The 15,995-nt window shown below is 34.3% G+C and overlaps 1 protein-coding gene and 1 long non-coding RNA gene across 2 annotated transcripts in view; one reads left to right on the plus strand and one right to left on the minus strand.

Moving 5' to 3' along the window:
- LOC139705783 (uncharacterized) overlaps positions 1–15,995 on the minus strand; it is a 37,707-nt gene that overhangs the window by 1,919 nt on the left and 19,793 nt on the right. Inside the window, exon 2 of the long non-coding RNA XR_011707606.1 lies at positions 10,894–11,017. This is a non-coding gene — a long non-coding RNA (uncharacterized lncRNA). The remainder of the gene's footprint in view (positions 1–10,893; positions 11,018–15,995) is intronic.
- Positions 6,228–10,515, plus strand: Gng11 (G protein subunit gamma 11). The gene is made up of 2 exons (XM_071612389.1): positions 6,228–6,690; positions 10,086–10,515. The coding sequence occupies exons 1-2, from the start codon at positions 6,595–6,597 to the stop codon at positions 10,209–10,211; spliced, it is 222 nt and encodes a 73-aa protein (XP_071468490.1). The 5' UTR covers positions 6,228–6,594; the 3' UTR covers positions 10,212–10,515.

Consider the following 15,995-nt stretch of genomic DNA (forward strand, 5'->3'; position numbering starts at 1 on the left):
TTTCCTGGCCCACAGTGAGACCCAATAAATGTTAACTAGTATTGTTACTACGAAAGAAACAAGGTAACATTTCAGAATTCTTTAAGGTATTTGCTACTTCATCCCATCCCCATGAAAACCCTCACTAGTAATCTCCTTTACAGAAAGAAAGGTGAAGGCAAATGATAGAAAATTTGCTATTCCTAACTTGCCTCTGCTTCTGTAACAAATGACAAATATCATTACTTCAACTCAGAAATTTTTGTTGTGTTTCTCTCTTACTGCCTCCCATTTGCAATGCTATTCTGGATGCTTCTTCGGTCATCAGAATACTCAAATTTTAATTGGCTGTCATCTTTTAAAAACAAGATAAATACCATCCATTATTTAGTCTGGAAGGGAGTCTGAAGGTTTTCCCAAATTTGGCTCTCAAAGACTCTTGTCCAACCCCTTCATTTTGAAATGGAGAAAATAATGCCTCAAAGATGAGAATTGGCTAAATACTCAGGTCAAGACTGTGTTTCTGGCTAAATAGCAGTACACTCCACCACATATCTTCATGAAATGTGCTTTGGGTGTTAAGGGATTCCAGGATAAACCATGGATTCTCTTATCTCTGTTTTCCTGAGAATAACTCTTCTATTTAAATTCCTCCCACCCACCACTAGCACTTCCTATTTTGCTCCCTCCCCCTTTATTTTCCTTCATAGCACCCATCACCATCTAGCATTCTATGTATTTTATTTAATTGTGGTCTGCCTCTAAGAGTTTCCCATCTGGAAGTTAGTGTTTAGAGAAGTGTTTCATATATTCCTTTTTTTTCTGATGAAAATAAACACAAATTCAATGCTGTTGAATTCAGTAACATCTAAAGTGTAGTCCTAACCAATTTAATCTCTAGTTTTCATCTTCCAACTGGAGGTAGATTTGGGAGCCTGATGATTCTCAGTTAAAACACTCTTTTCTACTTTATTGAGGACTTTGGATAAGCAATTTCAACTCTGTGAAACTCCTTTTTTTTCTTCTTTCATGTATAAAATGAGGCATTATCTATACTTGGATATCCGAAACCCTTTAGATCAGAAACTGGCATATAGAAAAAGCCTCAATAAATGTCCTTCATTATTGTAAGCCCAGTAGACTTATAGTAGTGAACACACAGTCCCTGACATGATCCTGTATTTCCCCATTTGAAACTTGGCCATACTGACCCCTCCACCTGAAAGGTCTCTTTACTCCATCTCATTTCAGTCTTTGAAATTATTCTCTTCTTCTGAGATTGGATGTTCATCACTCTCTCAAGAGTATTTTGTGTGTCTCTTAAGTCACTTAACATTACATTATTTTCTGTTATTATGATTTGTATGGTTGTCTTAATTTCAATGTTGTATTGTACATTTCCCAAGCCTGAAGCCCTCTTCATCTTTGAAACTGCCATACTAGCTAACAAACTGTCTCTACAATTTAATTGACCTCATAAATATTTAATTCAGTTAAAAACAGGCAAGCTCAGTACTTGTGCATTGCTTATACTGAAGAATTCAAAATTCTTATGGCTTAATTAATGATTAAATCAACAGTAGGGTGAAATTCTTATTGCTAAAAAACAGATTGTCAGCAGAATTTTGAGTAAGAGAGAAATCATAGGAAGGAAGTATAGAGAAAGACTGTCCATTAAATCATGACTCCCAGAGATTGCACAGCTATCACCGCCAAAGACTATTTTGTTCAGAAGTTGTTATTTCAGGGCCACTGGTTACTGGGTTAAATGGAATGAGGTAAGACTCCAAGGAAACCAAAAATACGCCTGGCACAACCATAGCAATTGGCTCTTCAACAAAACTTTCTGGTATCATTAGTTAGAACAAGTTATAAATATTACAATATATCATTTAAACTACTTGAAGTTTGCGATTACTTTGCACATACTTGCACATGTAGGTGAGTTCAAGTTCAACTCAAAAAATAAACAAAAAATGCCCTCCTGTTATTTTTATTTGGACTGATTTGATTTAGGCCAGATTTCAAAACAAAACTTAACTCAAACTTCCTAAATTCCTAAAAGAATGTTTTTAACATGAAGAAAATAGTCAACTGAACAATGAGAATGAACAATTATCTATGATGGGAAGTAAGGTCTTGTAGGAAAAAAACTGATCAATCATTTTGGTATTGTAAACTATAAGTAGTTGTTGAGGTAACAGGAGCATCAGACCCAGATCATCCTGTGACCTGACATCATCTCTACCCAGAAAAGGAATCTTAAGAAATGACCAAGTTCCTGGAAATTGACATGTGATAAAAATCCAAATCAAATGAACTAAAACCGCATCAAATGTTTGTTAAATACATCCTTAAACTATCATTCTAATGACCTCTAAACAGTTTCTATTTTATAAATGTAAGAATGCAGAATTTGAGGGGTAATCTAGTTTATATCCATGAAAAGGAGGGAGACAAAATGTGTGCCTGGCAAACATACAAGATAAAATAAGACCAGAACAGTGATTTTCTAGCCTGATTTAATATTAAATCAAATCCAACATAACTTCTTTCAATATTTTCATGTAGAATTTTTTCATATGAATTTTTAGTAATGTACTTAATAAATTAGGAAAATAGTAAAAAAGAAATGTTTCCCTCCTTATTTCACGCCAAAATAAAAATGTTGTGATCATTGCTCTTCTAATTTAAAAATGAAGATTGTTACTTTTACTTTTCTTAAGCAAATTTATCTAAAAACAGTGGGATACCTAATAAGTTAATTTCTGGTTACACTTATCATATTTGGTCCAAGAGGTTTCATATTATACTCATATTATTTTGTAAAATTATTTTCATTAGGAATAATATGTAAAATATAAGTAAAAAGTTAGACACAACTAATATGAATTTTAAAATTTGTTCATTCAAAAATTGTATTTACTCTGGGCTGGGAATGCATCTTCAATTCTAGAGCACTAGACTACCATGCAGGAGGCCCTGGGTTTGATCCTTAGCACTGAAGAAAAAAACAAAAACAAATACAAAGCTTACTCAAAAGTTTTGAATTTTGTTGATAGCAATTGCTTACCATGATTCTTCTCTGGAAGATAAACTATAATGCCTAAGGAATGGGGGAGTATATACCCTTTTGTTTAGAAAACAAAGTCTGCATTATTTTACTATTTAAAAATCAAAGAAGAAGACAGTTTCCAGAATGCTGTGTGAACATGAGATCTCAACCTTTTATAATCAATTTTAGATTAATTACTTAATAAGACGTTTACTGTGAATTGCTTGATAATACAAAGTTTAAAAAAACAGTAGACTAATGCTAGTTTTCTCTAATGTAAGTCTCTTAATACTGTGGAAAAAGTTAAAGAACCAAAAACCAATATAGCTTTATAGATATCTATGTATGTAATTAGATTATTTCAAAAAATGCTTCTATTTTAGCCAGGCATGGTGGCCCATGCCTGTAATCCCAACAGCTTGAGAGGCTAAGGCAGGAAAATCTCGAGTTCAAAGTCAGCCTCAACAACTGTGAGGTACTAAGCAATCAGTGAGACCCTGTCCCTAAATAAAATAAAAATAGGGCTGGGGATGTGCTCAGTGGTTGAGTGCTGAGTTCAATTCCCCTCCCCCCCCCAAAACCTTCTATTTTTATAGAATACTTTTATTTTTATGACTTCTATGTTAAATATAGAAAATAAAGCTACTAAATATATTCTTTGTGGAAGTGATTTATCATATTTAGGCATATAAATACTTTTAGAGATATAATATACTTTGGTGAATTCACCCTCTCCCCTGCTCTATCATATATTTTATAAACTAGAAACCAAAACCCAGTAAAATCTAAATGACTTTTCTCATGGTGGCCAAGGGCAGAGCTGGGACTACAACTGGGTAGTGCTCAATAAATAGCTCATCATTCTTTTCATTCTAATATAGACATTAAGGATAAGTGGGTGGAGCTTCTGTTTACTAAACAGGGAAAAAAAACTGTGCTAAATTCAAGTGCCCTGAAATATTCAGTTAATGCCTCCAAGTGAAAAACACATGAATTTGATTTCTCTCCAGGTTGCCTCTGGAGAGAAAGAGAGAGAGAGAAATATTTGATGGGAAGATTTCTTACATTTATATTTTATTTTTCTTCCAGTCTTTTGAGTACTATTAGGTTTTAGTTTATAGTCAAAGAGAAAGTTCCCATTGCATGTAAACAGTTTTCACAACAGACACTTGCTGACCATACAAAGTGGCAACTAGATGAACATTAATTTCCAGAAAGTGGAGAAACCCATATTAAATGACTCTACTGCCTATATCCAGGAAATGTCTGAGCCAGGAATTCAAAATCCTCAATGTCAAAGCATTGCCCCAGCCTTGGGGGATGGAAGAGTAGAGAGATTCATGCCTGTCTTCCCATACCAGTTCTTTAACCTCTAAGGATCACAGAACATTCTCCACACGAAAAAACAAAAGCTCTTGTTGAAGGTGCAGACACTTATTTAATGACAGAAAATTTCCATGCAAGTTGTAAATATTGTTCACAAGCTAATAAGCTCCTTTTCCTCTCAAGAGTATAAAATTCCTTTTAGGCCTTTCATGGGATAGACGGAGGCACATCAACTGAATACCAGCTGAGTTTGAATTTTCCGTTGGGCTTTTTCTCCAGCGTTCACATCAGTATGTAACTTTTCAGTATATATATGGAAAAGTCATATACTGTGCATTTTTAAAACTCTTGGAGAGGTGAATGACCATTATTTCCTGCTGGGCAGTGTCTTTTTTTTTTTTTTTACCAATAATTATTTTTATTGTAAAAACAACAAAATAATTTTAAAATATCAATATTTGTTAGGTCTTTTTAAACTTTAAAGTTCTTTCACATATTTTTTTTCATTAGTTTTTCAGAAATTCTGTTAGTAGCAGAAAAGATGTGATAATTTCAAAGTGCACCTGTGGGAAATGACAAGACAAGCATGCACATAGTAGGTGATTTTTTTTTCTCAGATTACTGTAAGTTCTCAACAGGCAGGGGTTTAAAGTCAGAATCTCTGCTCCTTTATCTTTTTTTTTCCCCCAAATAAAGACAGATTTATTGCTAGCAGCCATCAATAATTACACTGTGAATGAATGATTAAATATCCCATTAAAAACGGATTGGATTAAAAACAGTATTCTAGCTACAAGAAACACACCTTAGATTCATAGACACAAATAGACTGAAAATGAGGATGTGGAGAAACTAGAATTGTCAGTTGATCTGTATGCAACCATTTGGGAAAACAGTTTGATATATTTTTTTTAATATTTGTTTTTAATTAAATTATTTATTTATTCTAATTTGTTATAGACAATGGCAGAATGCAATTCATTTCATATAACACATATAGAGCACAATTTTCCAAGTGACTGATGGTACAGAGTATTTTCACACCATTCGTGTGTCTTCATACATGTACTTAGGATAATGATGTCTAACTCATTACACCATAAATCCTACCCCATTGCCTCCTTCCTTCCCCTCCCTCACCTTTGCCCTATCTAAAGTTCTTCCATTCCTCCCCTGCTCCCCTCCTCATTGCCATTATTAGTCATCTGCTCCTTCATCTTAAGCATTTCACAATTTAATGGGGGGTTAGCCTAAACGTTCATGTCTCCTCAAAATTCATATGTTGAATTTCTAACCCCAAAGCAACAATATTAGAAATTAAGATGGTTTGGGGAGGAGGTCATGGGGTGGAGCCCTCATGAACAGGATTAGTGTCCTTTTAAAAGAATCTCAAAGCTCCTTTGCCCTTTGGCCAAGTAAGGATACAGAAAAAAACAAACAAAAAACAAAAACAAAACAAAAAAAAAACATTATGGACAACAAAATGGGCCAGAGAGGAAAAAGGAAAGACAGATTCAGAAAGACAGAGAAGAAGCATTCAAAATATAGAAACAAAATTTTTTATTGCAGCATTGCTAAAAGAACAAAATATCCATTAAAAGATGAATGAAAGATTCAATTGCAAAAGGGCATATTGACACCAACAGTGATTTCAATCTTTTTTTTTTTTTTTTTTTTTCCCTTGAGGTGAGCACTAAAGGTATGGTCTATGTTTTTAACCTTTTAGATTTCTGAGGTAATTCCTAAGTATTGGGCAGTGTCTTTCTTTTCCTTGTTTCACAAACAAAACCCGGATGTGACTTCGAAAGGGATAAGGAAAAAAAAAAAAAAAGAACAAAAAGTAAAACTTTTGTTGTGCCCAGTCCAGTGGGTCCCTGGCGGCCGGGCGTGGCAAGTCCACCAGCATCCCTGCTGCGGGATCCTGCTGCTGGAAGCTGATCCGACCTTGACTCCAGACTGACCCTAACTGAGTTCCCGGGGCAGGCCCTCGGGGGTTATAGGGACTGGGAAAAAGCTTAGGCTCCCTGGACTCTAGGAAGGGCTGGCGTGAGGAGGCCTCCCGGAGGAAGCCGAGCCCCCGGGGAGCTGGGGACGGCGGCGCTGGGAGGCAGTCACGTCCTGCGCTGGCTGGCGGGAGGCCAGCGCCCGCAGTTATTTCGGGAGGCGCCCTGGTTCACAGCACTTCCAGCCGCTCCACTGCCTGAGCTCTCCCTGGGCCCAGGGCTGGAGCAAAAATGCCTGCCCTTCACATCGAAGATTTGCCAGAGAAAGAAAAGCTGAAGATGGAAGTTGAGCAACTTCGCAAAGAAGTGAAGCTGCAGAGACAACAGGTAAGTAAGTGTGTCTGTTCCAGAATACTTCCCTCTCTGAAATAAAGGAGGGTGTGCTTTTCCTAGTTAGTTGCAATAAAACAAGAAGTTTGTATTTATTCTTGCAGCTTCTCTTTAAGACTTTAGCAGTGCCCGGGAACTGCCAGTGGATGTGAGGGATAGGAGGTAGAGGAGAGCAAGGACCTGATGAAGAATGTCGCATTAAGCCAAATGCCTAACAGTGAAGGAGCCTGTACCTGGAAAACAGACAAGGAATCTTGCATTGAACTAAACAGCAGTTGGTTTTAAAAACCCAGCTATAGGAAAATGACGATGGCTAGTTGGTTCTGGAAAGAATGGTATTTGAATTTTTCTAAAACCACATTTTAAAGTCTTCCAACTGCTTCACCTAATTTTGAATTTCACCAGTGGTCTTCAGAGATGTGATAGTTTTGTCCACTGGAAACAAAATGTCCGAGTTTCTGTTTTTATTTATTTGTAAATCCCATGTCTTTATAATATCCAGTTTTATAAGTATGTATAATGGGTCCATACAGTATAATCTGTATTTATTTATAAATAATTATATCTCTACTGAGATGTATATGAGCACCATTAAAAAATTTTAGACACGACTGAGAAGGGATTACTATTTCATCTAAAACTTATGCCTCTGTATTCTGAGGTGTCAAGTTTTGTAGCTTTTACTTCAATTTCGTACTGGTAATGGGAACCTTAATTAGGAAACTAATCTTTCTTCCCTTTATATACCATCAAGCAATCTGTGGCACAGGAGAAGAAAGCTTTTGGATAGATTTTTCTTTTTTAAAGGAAGTTATCTAATCTTTTCTCTATAGCAAGAATGTTTTGAGCTGATTTTATTTATTTATCATTTAATACTTTAAAAATTTAAGAAAAAGAATGGAAATGAAGCGAATCTTATAAATATTGTCATTCTTCTTCATATTCTATTTCAATCTGTGATGATTGGAAGATTTTTTTTTTAGTTTTACTTTTACACTTTTTTTTTTTTTTTTTTTTTTTGTCCACAAACTTAACCTTCTACTTCCTAATTCCAAATCTTGGCTCCTCCTAGAATTTGCAATGGGATGTCCTTCTTCTCTATGCTGAAACTTTCAAAATGCCAATGTTCATAGGGATAAACAGGACCCATTTAATAAGCTTGTTTCTTGAAGGGTCTCATTTCACTCAAGGCAAATCCCCCAGTATAGCAAGTGTTGGCCACCTTGATTTTACCACTTAGTATTACGAATTAAACAGAATTGCTTATATTGAAATAATACATTGCCTGTGAAAAGTTGCGATATCTTAATATTTGGTATCACTATGCAGAACTATAAGGGGAAAAAAGAAACAAGTCTGTTTTACTTATTTCATATTTCAAATTAGATATCAGGCAAGTGACAATGTAGAAAACAAGCATCATTCCTTAGCAGCTTCTCCCTGCCAGACACCACTACCCCTTAAGACATGCCCTGTTAAGTCAGTTTCCCAACTCCAGTTGTATGCCAGAGGAAGAGAAAACTTCAGGGTTAGGCTTGCTAGACAAGGCAGAAACGTCTAAGTCCTAATAAAAATATTTAAATCTATTTTATTATGCACTGTCAATTATAGAGTATTAGTACTAGGCTAGCGTTGTGACTGCTAGAGACCATTCAACTACTTCACTTTAAGGATTAAAAACAAATGAAAAACAAAAACCTGAGTGTCGGAGCAGCTGACCAGTTCCTTACATAAGACCACTGAGAGTGATAAGGCAGATACTTGAAAATGCTTTTCCTGATGCCCAGTTTATTATTTTGTTACTCGACTGTTAACATCTGAGCTCTGTGCTCTGTTCAGGCCAAGGAGACAAATTCACAAGTTACATCTGGCTCTAGTTAATTAGAATGTTGGTCAAACATATTCCCTTGATCATGAATGGAAATGTATCAGAGGAACAATAATTCACTTTCAGAGATTACAGACCTCTTTTGAAACCTAATGAAAAAGCCTCTATAAGAACAAATATAATGTGAACTTGAATCTTATCTAGAAATTTCTTCGGGGCCACAGACTCCAGGTTATAGCCACTTGCTTCATCAATTCTGATAATTTATTTATAATAACACACCCTATGAATGGCAGCAACAATTGAGAGCAAATATTATCTGAAAGAATGGTCCTTGAAAAGATTTTATTTTGCTGTAAAAAAGTTACATAAGTATATTTTAAGTTGTATCACCTAGTTTTAAATTTTGAATCAGTGACCTCCACTCTGCTATGCAAAGAATAACCCTTGGGGTTTGTAAGTGAAATAATGAAATTTTTATTTTTGTCAAGTTTTAAATTTCATACTTCCATAATTATCATTTGTGCTTTAAAATTATGTATAATATATTAACACTGTGGTATCTGCACTTATTTATAAGTAAATTATTATGTACATTTTGGGATGCATATGAAAACATGTTATAGCGATAGCCATTAAAATAATTTGAAGCTACTAATCTAGCTAAAAAATTCAATGGGGATATTCGCCTGCTTTCAATAGATCTCCAGTGCAATTGGTTAAAGCATCTACAGTTTTTACTTCTAATTTCTTACCAGGAATATAAACATTTATTAAGACATCAATTCTTCTCTTTTCATTCCTATTTATTCCGTGTGTGTGTGTAAACTCTTTCAAACTGTCCTTTAAGGATAAACTTTTTGAAGAAACTATTCAATCCTTTTTTCATTGCAGAAAAAGTTTAAACTGATTACATGAACCCAAGAATTTCAGATAAGCTTAATAAGCCTTTTATTATGATTATTGCCTTTATGCAGCAGGAAGGGACTATGAACAGAGACACAGAATGAGCTATGTGGGCAACTCCACCCTTCCCAGAGTGGTTTTCCCTAATGCTGCTGTCACTGTGTGAAATTCCAGACAGGGCACATACCACTGAGTGAGAATTGAGGCATGACACACGCCAAAACTGGGCATTATTTCCTGCTGCATTTCTTCATTATCATGAAAATTTTAAAGGTTAATATGTTTGAGTTCCCAAAATATGGTAAACATGTCAAAATTATGTTTTAACCTAGGAAGGAACTCATATGAGGCATAATGGATACAAATTCCTAGGGATGATTTACTTAATACAGTGACTTTGAAACATTTTGATCTTGACCAATAGTAAGAACTATATTGACATAGATTGTATCTTGTATACAAATAGAATAGAATAAAAATATTAAGTGTCTAGTATAGAAATTATATACAAATATAAATTTTTAAAAAGTAAAGCTGGCTTATACAACTATAGTAATTTCACTAAAAGGTGTTGATAAAGTTTGAACATTTCTGAACTAATTCTTTTATTTATTTATTTATTTATTTTATTTTTTATTTTTTTGTTTCTGTACATCAGGTGTCTAAGTGTTCTGAAGAAATAAAGAACTATATCGAAGAACGTTCTGGAGAAGATCCACTGGTGAAGGGAATTCCAGAAGACAAGAATCCCTTTAAGGAAAAAGGCAGCTGCATTATTTCATAAATAACTCTGGGGAGAAACCTCATCCTCAGTGTAAGAGCTAGTTGTTTTAGTTTCCCCAAATAAAACCTACCAGCCTTTTAAGGAAGAAAAAATGAAGTCTAAAGAAGAAATCTCTTAAGCACTGTATTGATAGGTTTATATATAAAAGCATATCTGCTTCTCATCTTTGCTCACTGTATGCCCTTTTTAAGAGGACAGAATATCTGATGTAAAATTATGGAATTAAGGACATGAATAGTGCATGACTCACCTCTTTTAATATGTTGCTTGATGCCCCAAATAAAGTTTCATCTTGGGAAAATAAGTGTTGGTGATTTCAGAAAGCACTTTTCATGCATTAGCTACTATTCCTTTCTGTAACCTATTGAGTGTTTGGGAAATGGATGAGAAGATCAAGTGGTGTGTTGGATCAGGTCTCCAAATCAGCTCTCTCGTTTCACGTGTTTACTGTGCTGCATTCTGACTTCTGGAATGTGTTTGATCTAACCCCATTAGGAAACTGAGTAGGTTGAATTCCTAATAATGTTGACAGGATTCAGATTATCCGAGTCAGGAGCCAGGCCAAGCCATGTCTACATTAGCACTTTCCCCAGTTTATCATCATTTAGATTTTGTTCAAAATGTTTATGCATCAGTGGCTTTGGGAAAAGGCCCAGGCTGGAAACAGAGATACCCCTCCTACCTGCAGTGCAGTGGGAGGGCCAGCCCTGGCTTTGAGGATCTAGCCAGTATGTTTGCCATCAAAAAGCTGTATCTTCGAGGTGCTCTTTAGCAGATGCAAGCCAAACATGACTATTTTTCTTCTCCTAAAAAAAAAAAAAAAAATACAGTGAACCCTGGCCCATTTAAAAAATTGATTTGCCTTTTAAATACTGATTAGTAAGAATTTTTTACATATTTTGGGCACTCATCCTTCATTGATGATAACATGTTGCAAATACTTTCTACTCCATGACTTCAGTTTTCTTAGTGATGTTAGCTGCAGTGGGTTTAGCTGGAGAGTACTAAATACAAGTTACTTCATGAAGACCTCAAAGAAAGGTAGTTTTCTTCCTCTCTATGCAGTTTCCCTCTTTTCCACTCTACCTTTGGTTGCAAAGTGCTCCAGATTTGGGCAAAAGAGAAACAAAAGTTACTAACTTGTCTTGTGATTTAAACTGTGGCACTGGAAGCCCATACTTCTTATATTTTCTCCCACTCACATATGTAAGTGTGCCTTCCTTATTAAGCCAGAGAGGTATCTGTGGTCTATAACAGCTTTCTAAAGTATATTAGTCTTCTTGCTCTGACATACTTGAAAGAAAACAGGATACCAAGGCTTTTCAAAAAGTAGATTACATCAAACCCCAAACAGAGACTATTTCCTTCAGTTTCCTGTCATTTTCCAAGTGATGACATCAATTAGGATTACTGAGAGCCCAGGGAAAATTCTAGTCTAAAGCATGATCCAATCCAAGGTAAGATTTAAGAGTATAACATATATTTCTTCCAAGCACCATTGAAAAATTAGTATTGAGAGTGTTGCTGCTATTAGTCATTTAACATTTAATAAAACATGGCATTTTACTATCTTGGTGCTTCTAAAGTTTTACTTTGATGAGCTGCTTCATTTCTTTAAAGTTATCCAATTTTGTTGCATAATAAAGAAAACATCTGTTCTGGTCACTGGTAAAGCAGATCAGCACGTTTATCCTCTAACATCTTGAGAGCTGTATTACCAGGCTGTCTCCCACTCAAAATATCAGTCACATTCAGCCATCTATCACAAGTCTTACCTTTTGTTCTTCATGTCCCAACTATCTGACAAATTAGCCAACCAGTTTCCAGTTTTCTCTAATAAATATTCAATCTTGTAGCTGTTTCTACTAAATCAAAACTGTTATTAATTTTTCTTACTTTGTCATCATAATTCAGCAAACCAATAGAAATATAATAAAACTGTTTTGTTTTTCAAATGTTTAAGTGCTAGAAACTTATAATAGTACAAACTACAATGACTAGTATTTGAATGTTATAAATGTAATATTCAGTGATAACTTTTAAGTAAAATTTAAATAATTACTCAAATTTTTGCAAGTAGATAATTGTGTAATCATTTGATATTGATTAAAATTAGTTGCCATATTTTGTGCATTGAGATTTAAATTCTTTGAACTCATCCTAAGTTAGAAAAATTGATGTTTTCTATTCTTAGAAAGAATCTACATTACAAGCTCACCTACACTTAGTTTTTAAGATCACATATTTTTTATTTTGGATGAGAATTAGTTTAGACAATAGTAAGAATTAGTACATCACTACTGTTTAAATTTGCATTTCCTTGATTTCCAGGGATTTTTATTGTCAACTTTTAACTTAGGTCAATTTTCTATTTTTAACTTTCCTGTTATCTTTTTCTCATTTTGAATACTAGTTCATTTTATTCTCATTAAGTTGTAGGAACTCTTCATATATTTGAGACAGTCATTCTTTGTGGTGATACATCTAGGGAATAACTTCTCTTATTCCATTAATTTTTCACTTTGTCTATTGAGAACTATTTATTGAAACACAGAGGATTTTTCACTTGTTATTTTTTTTTAAATAATTATAAATTCACAGGAAATCACAAAGAAATGCACAGTGATAACAGCAGGTATAAAATTTGGTCAATTTAAGCAGATGAAATGAATCTTTAAAATCATGGTTTAAAAAACAGTTTGGCAGTGTCAAGAATCAAAATTGTAAAGGGCAAACTTTAAAATTTTTAGAAAAATATGTAGAAGAATATCACTTTCAGGTAGAGAAAAAAACTTCTTAAAATATCACATGTACACACACACAAACACACACAAACACACACACACACACACACATACATATGCCAAGTTCTAAGATAAAAATTCATTGTTTCACTACTTAAATTAAAATCTTTATATCCAAGGCAGCTGAGGGCAAACAGTTCCCTCAGAGGAGACCTAGAGTCACACTGAGCAGGAGCTTTAGCAACACCAGTGGAAAAAAGCAACCTTGAACAGCATCGCAAGATCCCTGAAAATCAAACCAAAGTCCACAAAAGTAGTTAAAACCTATGTACAGGGACTGGGGTTGTAGCTCAGTTATGGAGCACTTGCCTCTAAGGTGTGAAGTACTGGGTTCGATCCTTAGCACCACATAAAAATAAATAAGCAAAATAAAGATATTGTGTCCATGTATAACTAAAAAAAAATTTAAAAATGTTAAAATAGAAATTTTAAGTAGGATCAATAGTTTTCTTATGTAATAGCCAAACTATTCATGAGAAAATTGAAATTCTTTGTTTTATAAAAAAATCAGAAAAAATGCAATCTGAGTAGAAAAGACAATCAACTGATATCAATACCAATATGATTCAGGTGTGAGAATTATCTAACAAATATTTTAAAGCAATCATCATACCAATGCTTCAACAATCAATTACAAAGTCTCTTGGTACAAAGAAAGAAAAAAAAGGAAAGGAAAGAAAAAGAAAATCCCAACAAAGCAGTAGAAGTTATATAGAAATACTTAGTGAAAATTGTAGAAAATACATAATTGAAAATTTAAAAAATAAATCTAATTATGTAGTCTCAAAAATAGAGCAGTAATGAGAGGATAGGATCAGTGGGCTTGAACACCAATCTATGGTATTTACTCAATTTGAACAACAGTAAATGAATTGAAAAAAAATGAACAGATTCACAAGAACATATAGGATAATAACAAAAGATCTAAATGGGCATAATTGGAGTGCCCACAGGAAAACAGTCAAGTGGGATGAAGAAGTAGCAAGAGAAAAATAATGGATGAGAACTTTCAAAATTTGGCAAAACACATAAATCTACTGGTCAGGAAACTGAGCAAACCACAGATAAAATATATTCAAAGAAATTCACACCTAAAGACAACATAATTAAGTATCTTAAAGTGAAAGACCAAGGAAAAAACTTTTTAAAAGACAGAAGTAAATAATACATTATGTAAAAAAGGAAAAAAAAATTGGATTAAATGGATTTGTCCTCAGAAAACATGGACCAGAAAGAAGAGGCACAGCATCTCATCTTAATAAACTAAATGAAAAGAACTGTTAAAATTAAATCCTATACCAGTGGAACTACCCTTCAAGAATAAAGAGAAAATAAAGACATTCTAAGGAGACATTCTCCTAAAGGAGAATTAGGAGAACTGACTAGTAGCAGACCTTCTCTTGAAGAATGCCCAGAGGATGCTCTTATAACACAAAGACTATACTGACAACAACAAGGTTTTTACTTTGAGAAAGAAAGAACAAAAGATAAAGAGTAAAGATTGAAGCAGACATTATAGACTGTCCCTCACTTTATGAGGTTCCAGGCAGAACATGCTAAAAGTCAAGCAAATTAAGTCAAGTCATGGGAGGTCTAATATGATGCAAAGAAGTGAAAAATCCAGGTAACTACTCGGGACAAAGAGTATATATTCGTTTATTTATTCAACAATAAATATGTATGGCACTCCCTCTATGCTTGGTCCTGGTTTAGACCTAAGAAATGCAGTGATGAATTGAAGTCCTTAATGTCAGGCCATTTATAGAAATTCTAATTAATCAGATAAGAATATATTATGATATATAAGATAGAATAAACAAGAAAGTGGTTTTTGTATTTTTTAGTGATGATCATAGCTCATACATACAAAATGCTTAATATTTTCTCAGAACTGGAGTAAGCTTTTTATGTAATTTATAATATTCAATTCTCATAAATACCTTATATAATAAGGCAAATAACTTGCACAGTCATATTGCTAGTTTAAATGGCTGTGTTAGCCAGCTTTCTGTTGTTGTGACCAAAATATCTGACAAGAACAGCTTAGAAGAGGAAGGATTTATTTTGGCTCACAGTTTCAGGATTCAGTCCATGGTTGGCTGGGTCCAAGGTAGAAATATCATGGCAGAAGGACATGGCAGAAGAAGGCTGCTCAGCTCATGGCAGGCAGGAAGCACGGACAGAGGTAGAAGGGGCAAGAAAGAGAGAACCTTTTTAGCGCATACCTCCAGTGACCTACTTCCTCCAGCTAGGTCCAACCTCCCACCAGTCCATTCAGCTATCAATGCATTGATCTAACTATTGAGGTCAGAGCTCTTATGATCCAATCATTGCCTAAAAGCCCTACCTCTAAATCTTGCTGCATTGGAACCAGGTTCTGAACACATGAGCTTTGGGGGGAATATTCCAGATCCAAACCATAACACTGGCGAAACTGTGCCTGAAATACTATATAATACTAATGACCTTATAGGACTCAATGATTATGAGGAGAGAAAAGAACTATTACCTAAACAACTTTCTGAAGGGACGTTTGGCATAGTGATTAAAGCCTTGTTAAAGTTTAGCTTTTCTGTTCGATGCAATGTTCTGTAGTAGCTTATTTTAGTTGTTTCTGACTTGGTTTTATCTAATCACAACCTAATATGATTGTAATAATTTTAGTGTATGCCAACTTAGTGAATTTTGCTTTCATTTTAAAAAATCACTCCTCTAGATTATTATGACAGTGATGAACTATAATCATGCATAAAATAGCTTTTGCTCATTTGTTGAATAATATAGTCTCAATTTAACACCAGAAGTTATCTGATGGTAGCCACACAAATTATGGTAGACTGCCTAAAAGAAATCAATCAAACTGTAAAGATTTTCTTGAAAATAGCAAAATTATTGAGGTATAGTCAAGCTAGCCCTAGACAATTGTTTATAGGTACTAAAGAATCTTTTCTAAGAAGTTATCAAATCCCCATTATCTGTA

Source organism: Marmota flaviventris, chromosome 1, assembly GCF_047511675.1.
Source record: "Marmota flaviventris isolate mMarFla1 chromosome 1, mMarFla1.hap1, whole genome shotgun sequence".
In the NCBI taxonomy this organism is placed as follows: Eukaryota; Metazoa; Chordata; class Mammalia; order Rodentia; family Sciuridae; genus Marmota; species Marmota flaviventris.

Excerpts from the sequence above, each read along its gene's own strand:
- Gng11 (XM_071612389.1), top strand. The coding sequence starts at position 6,595 with ATGCCTGCCCTTCACATCGAAGATTTGCCAGAGAAAGAAAAGCTGAAG. Across the intron at positions 6,691-10,085 it reads TGAAGCTGCAGAGACAACAG|GTGTCTAAGTGTTCTGAAGA; the intron begins GTAAGTAAGTGT and ends TCTGTACATCAG.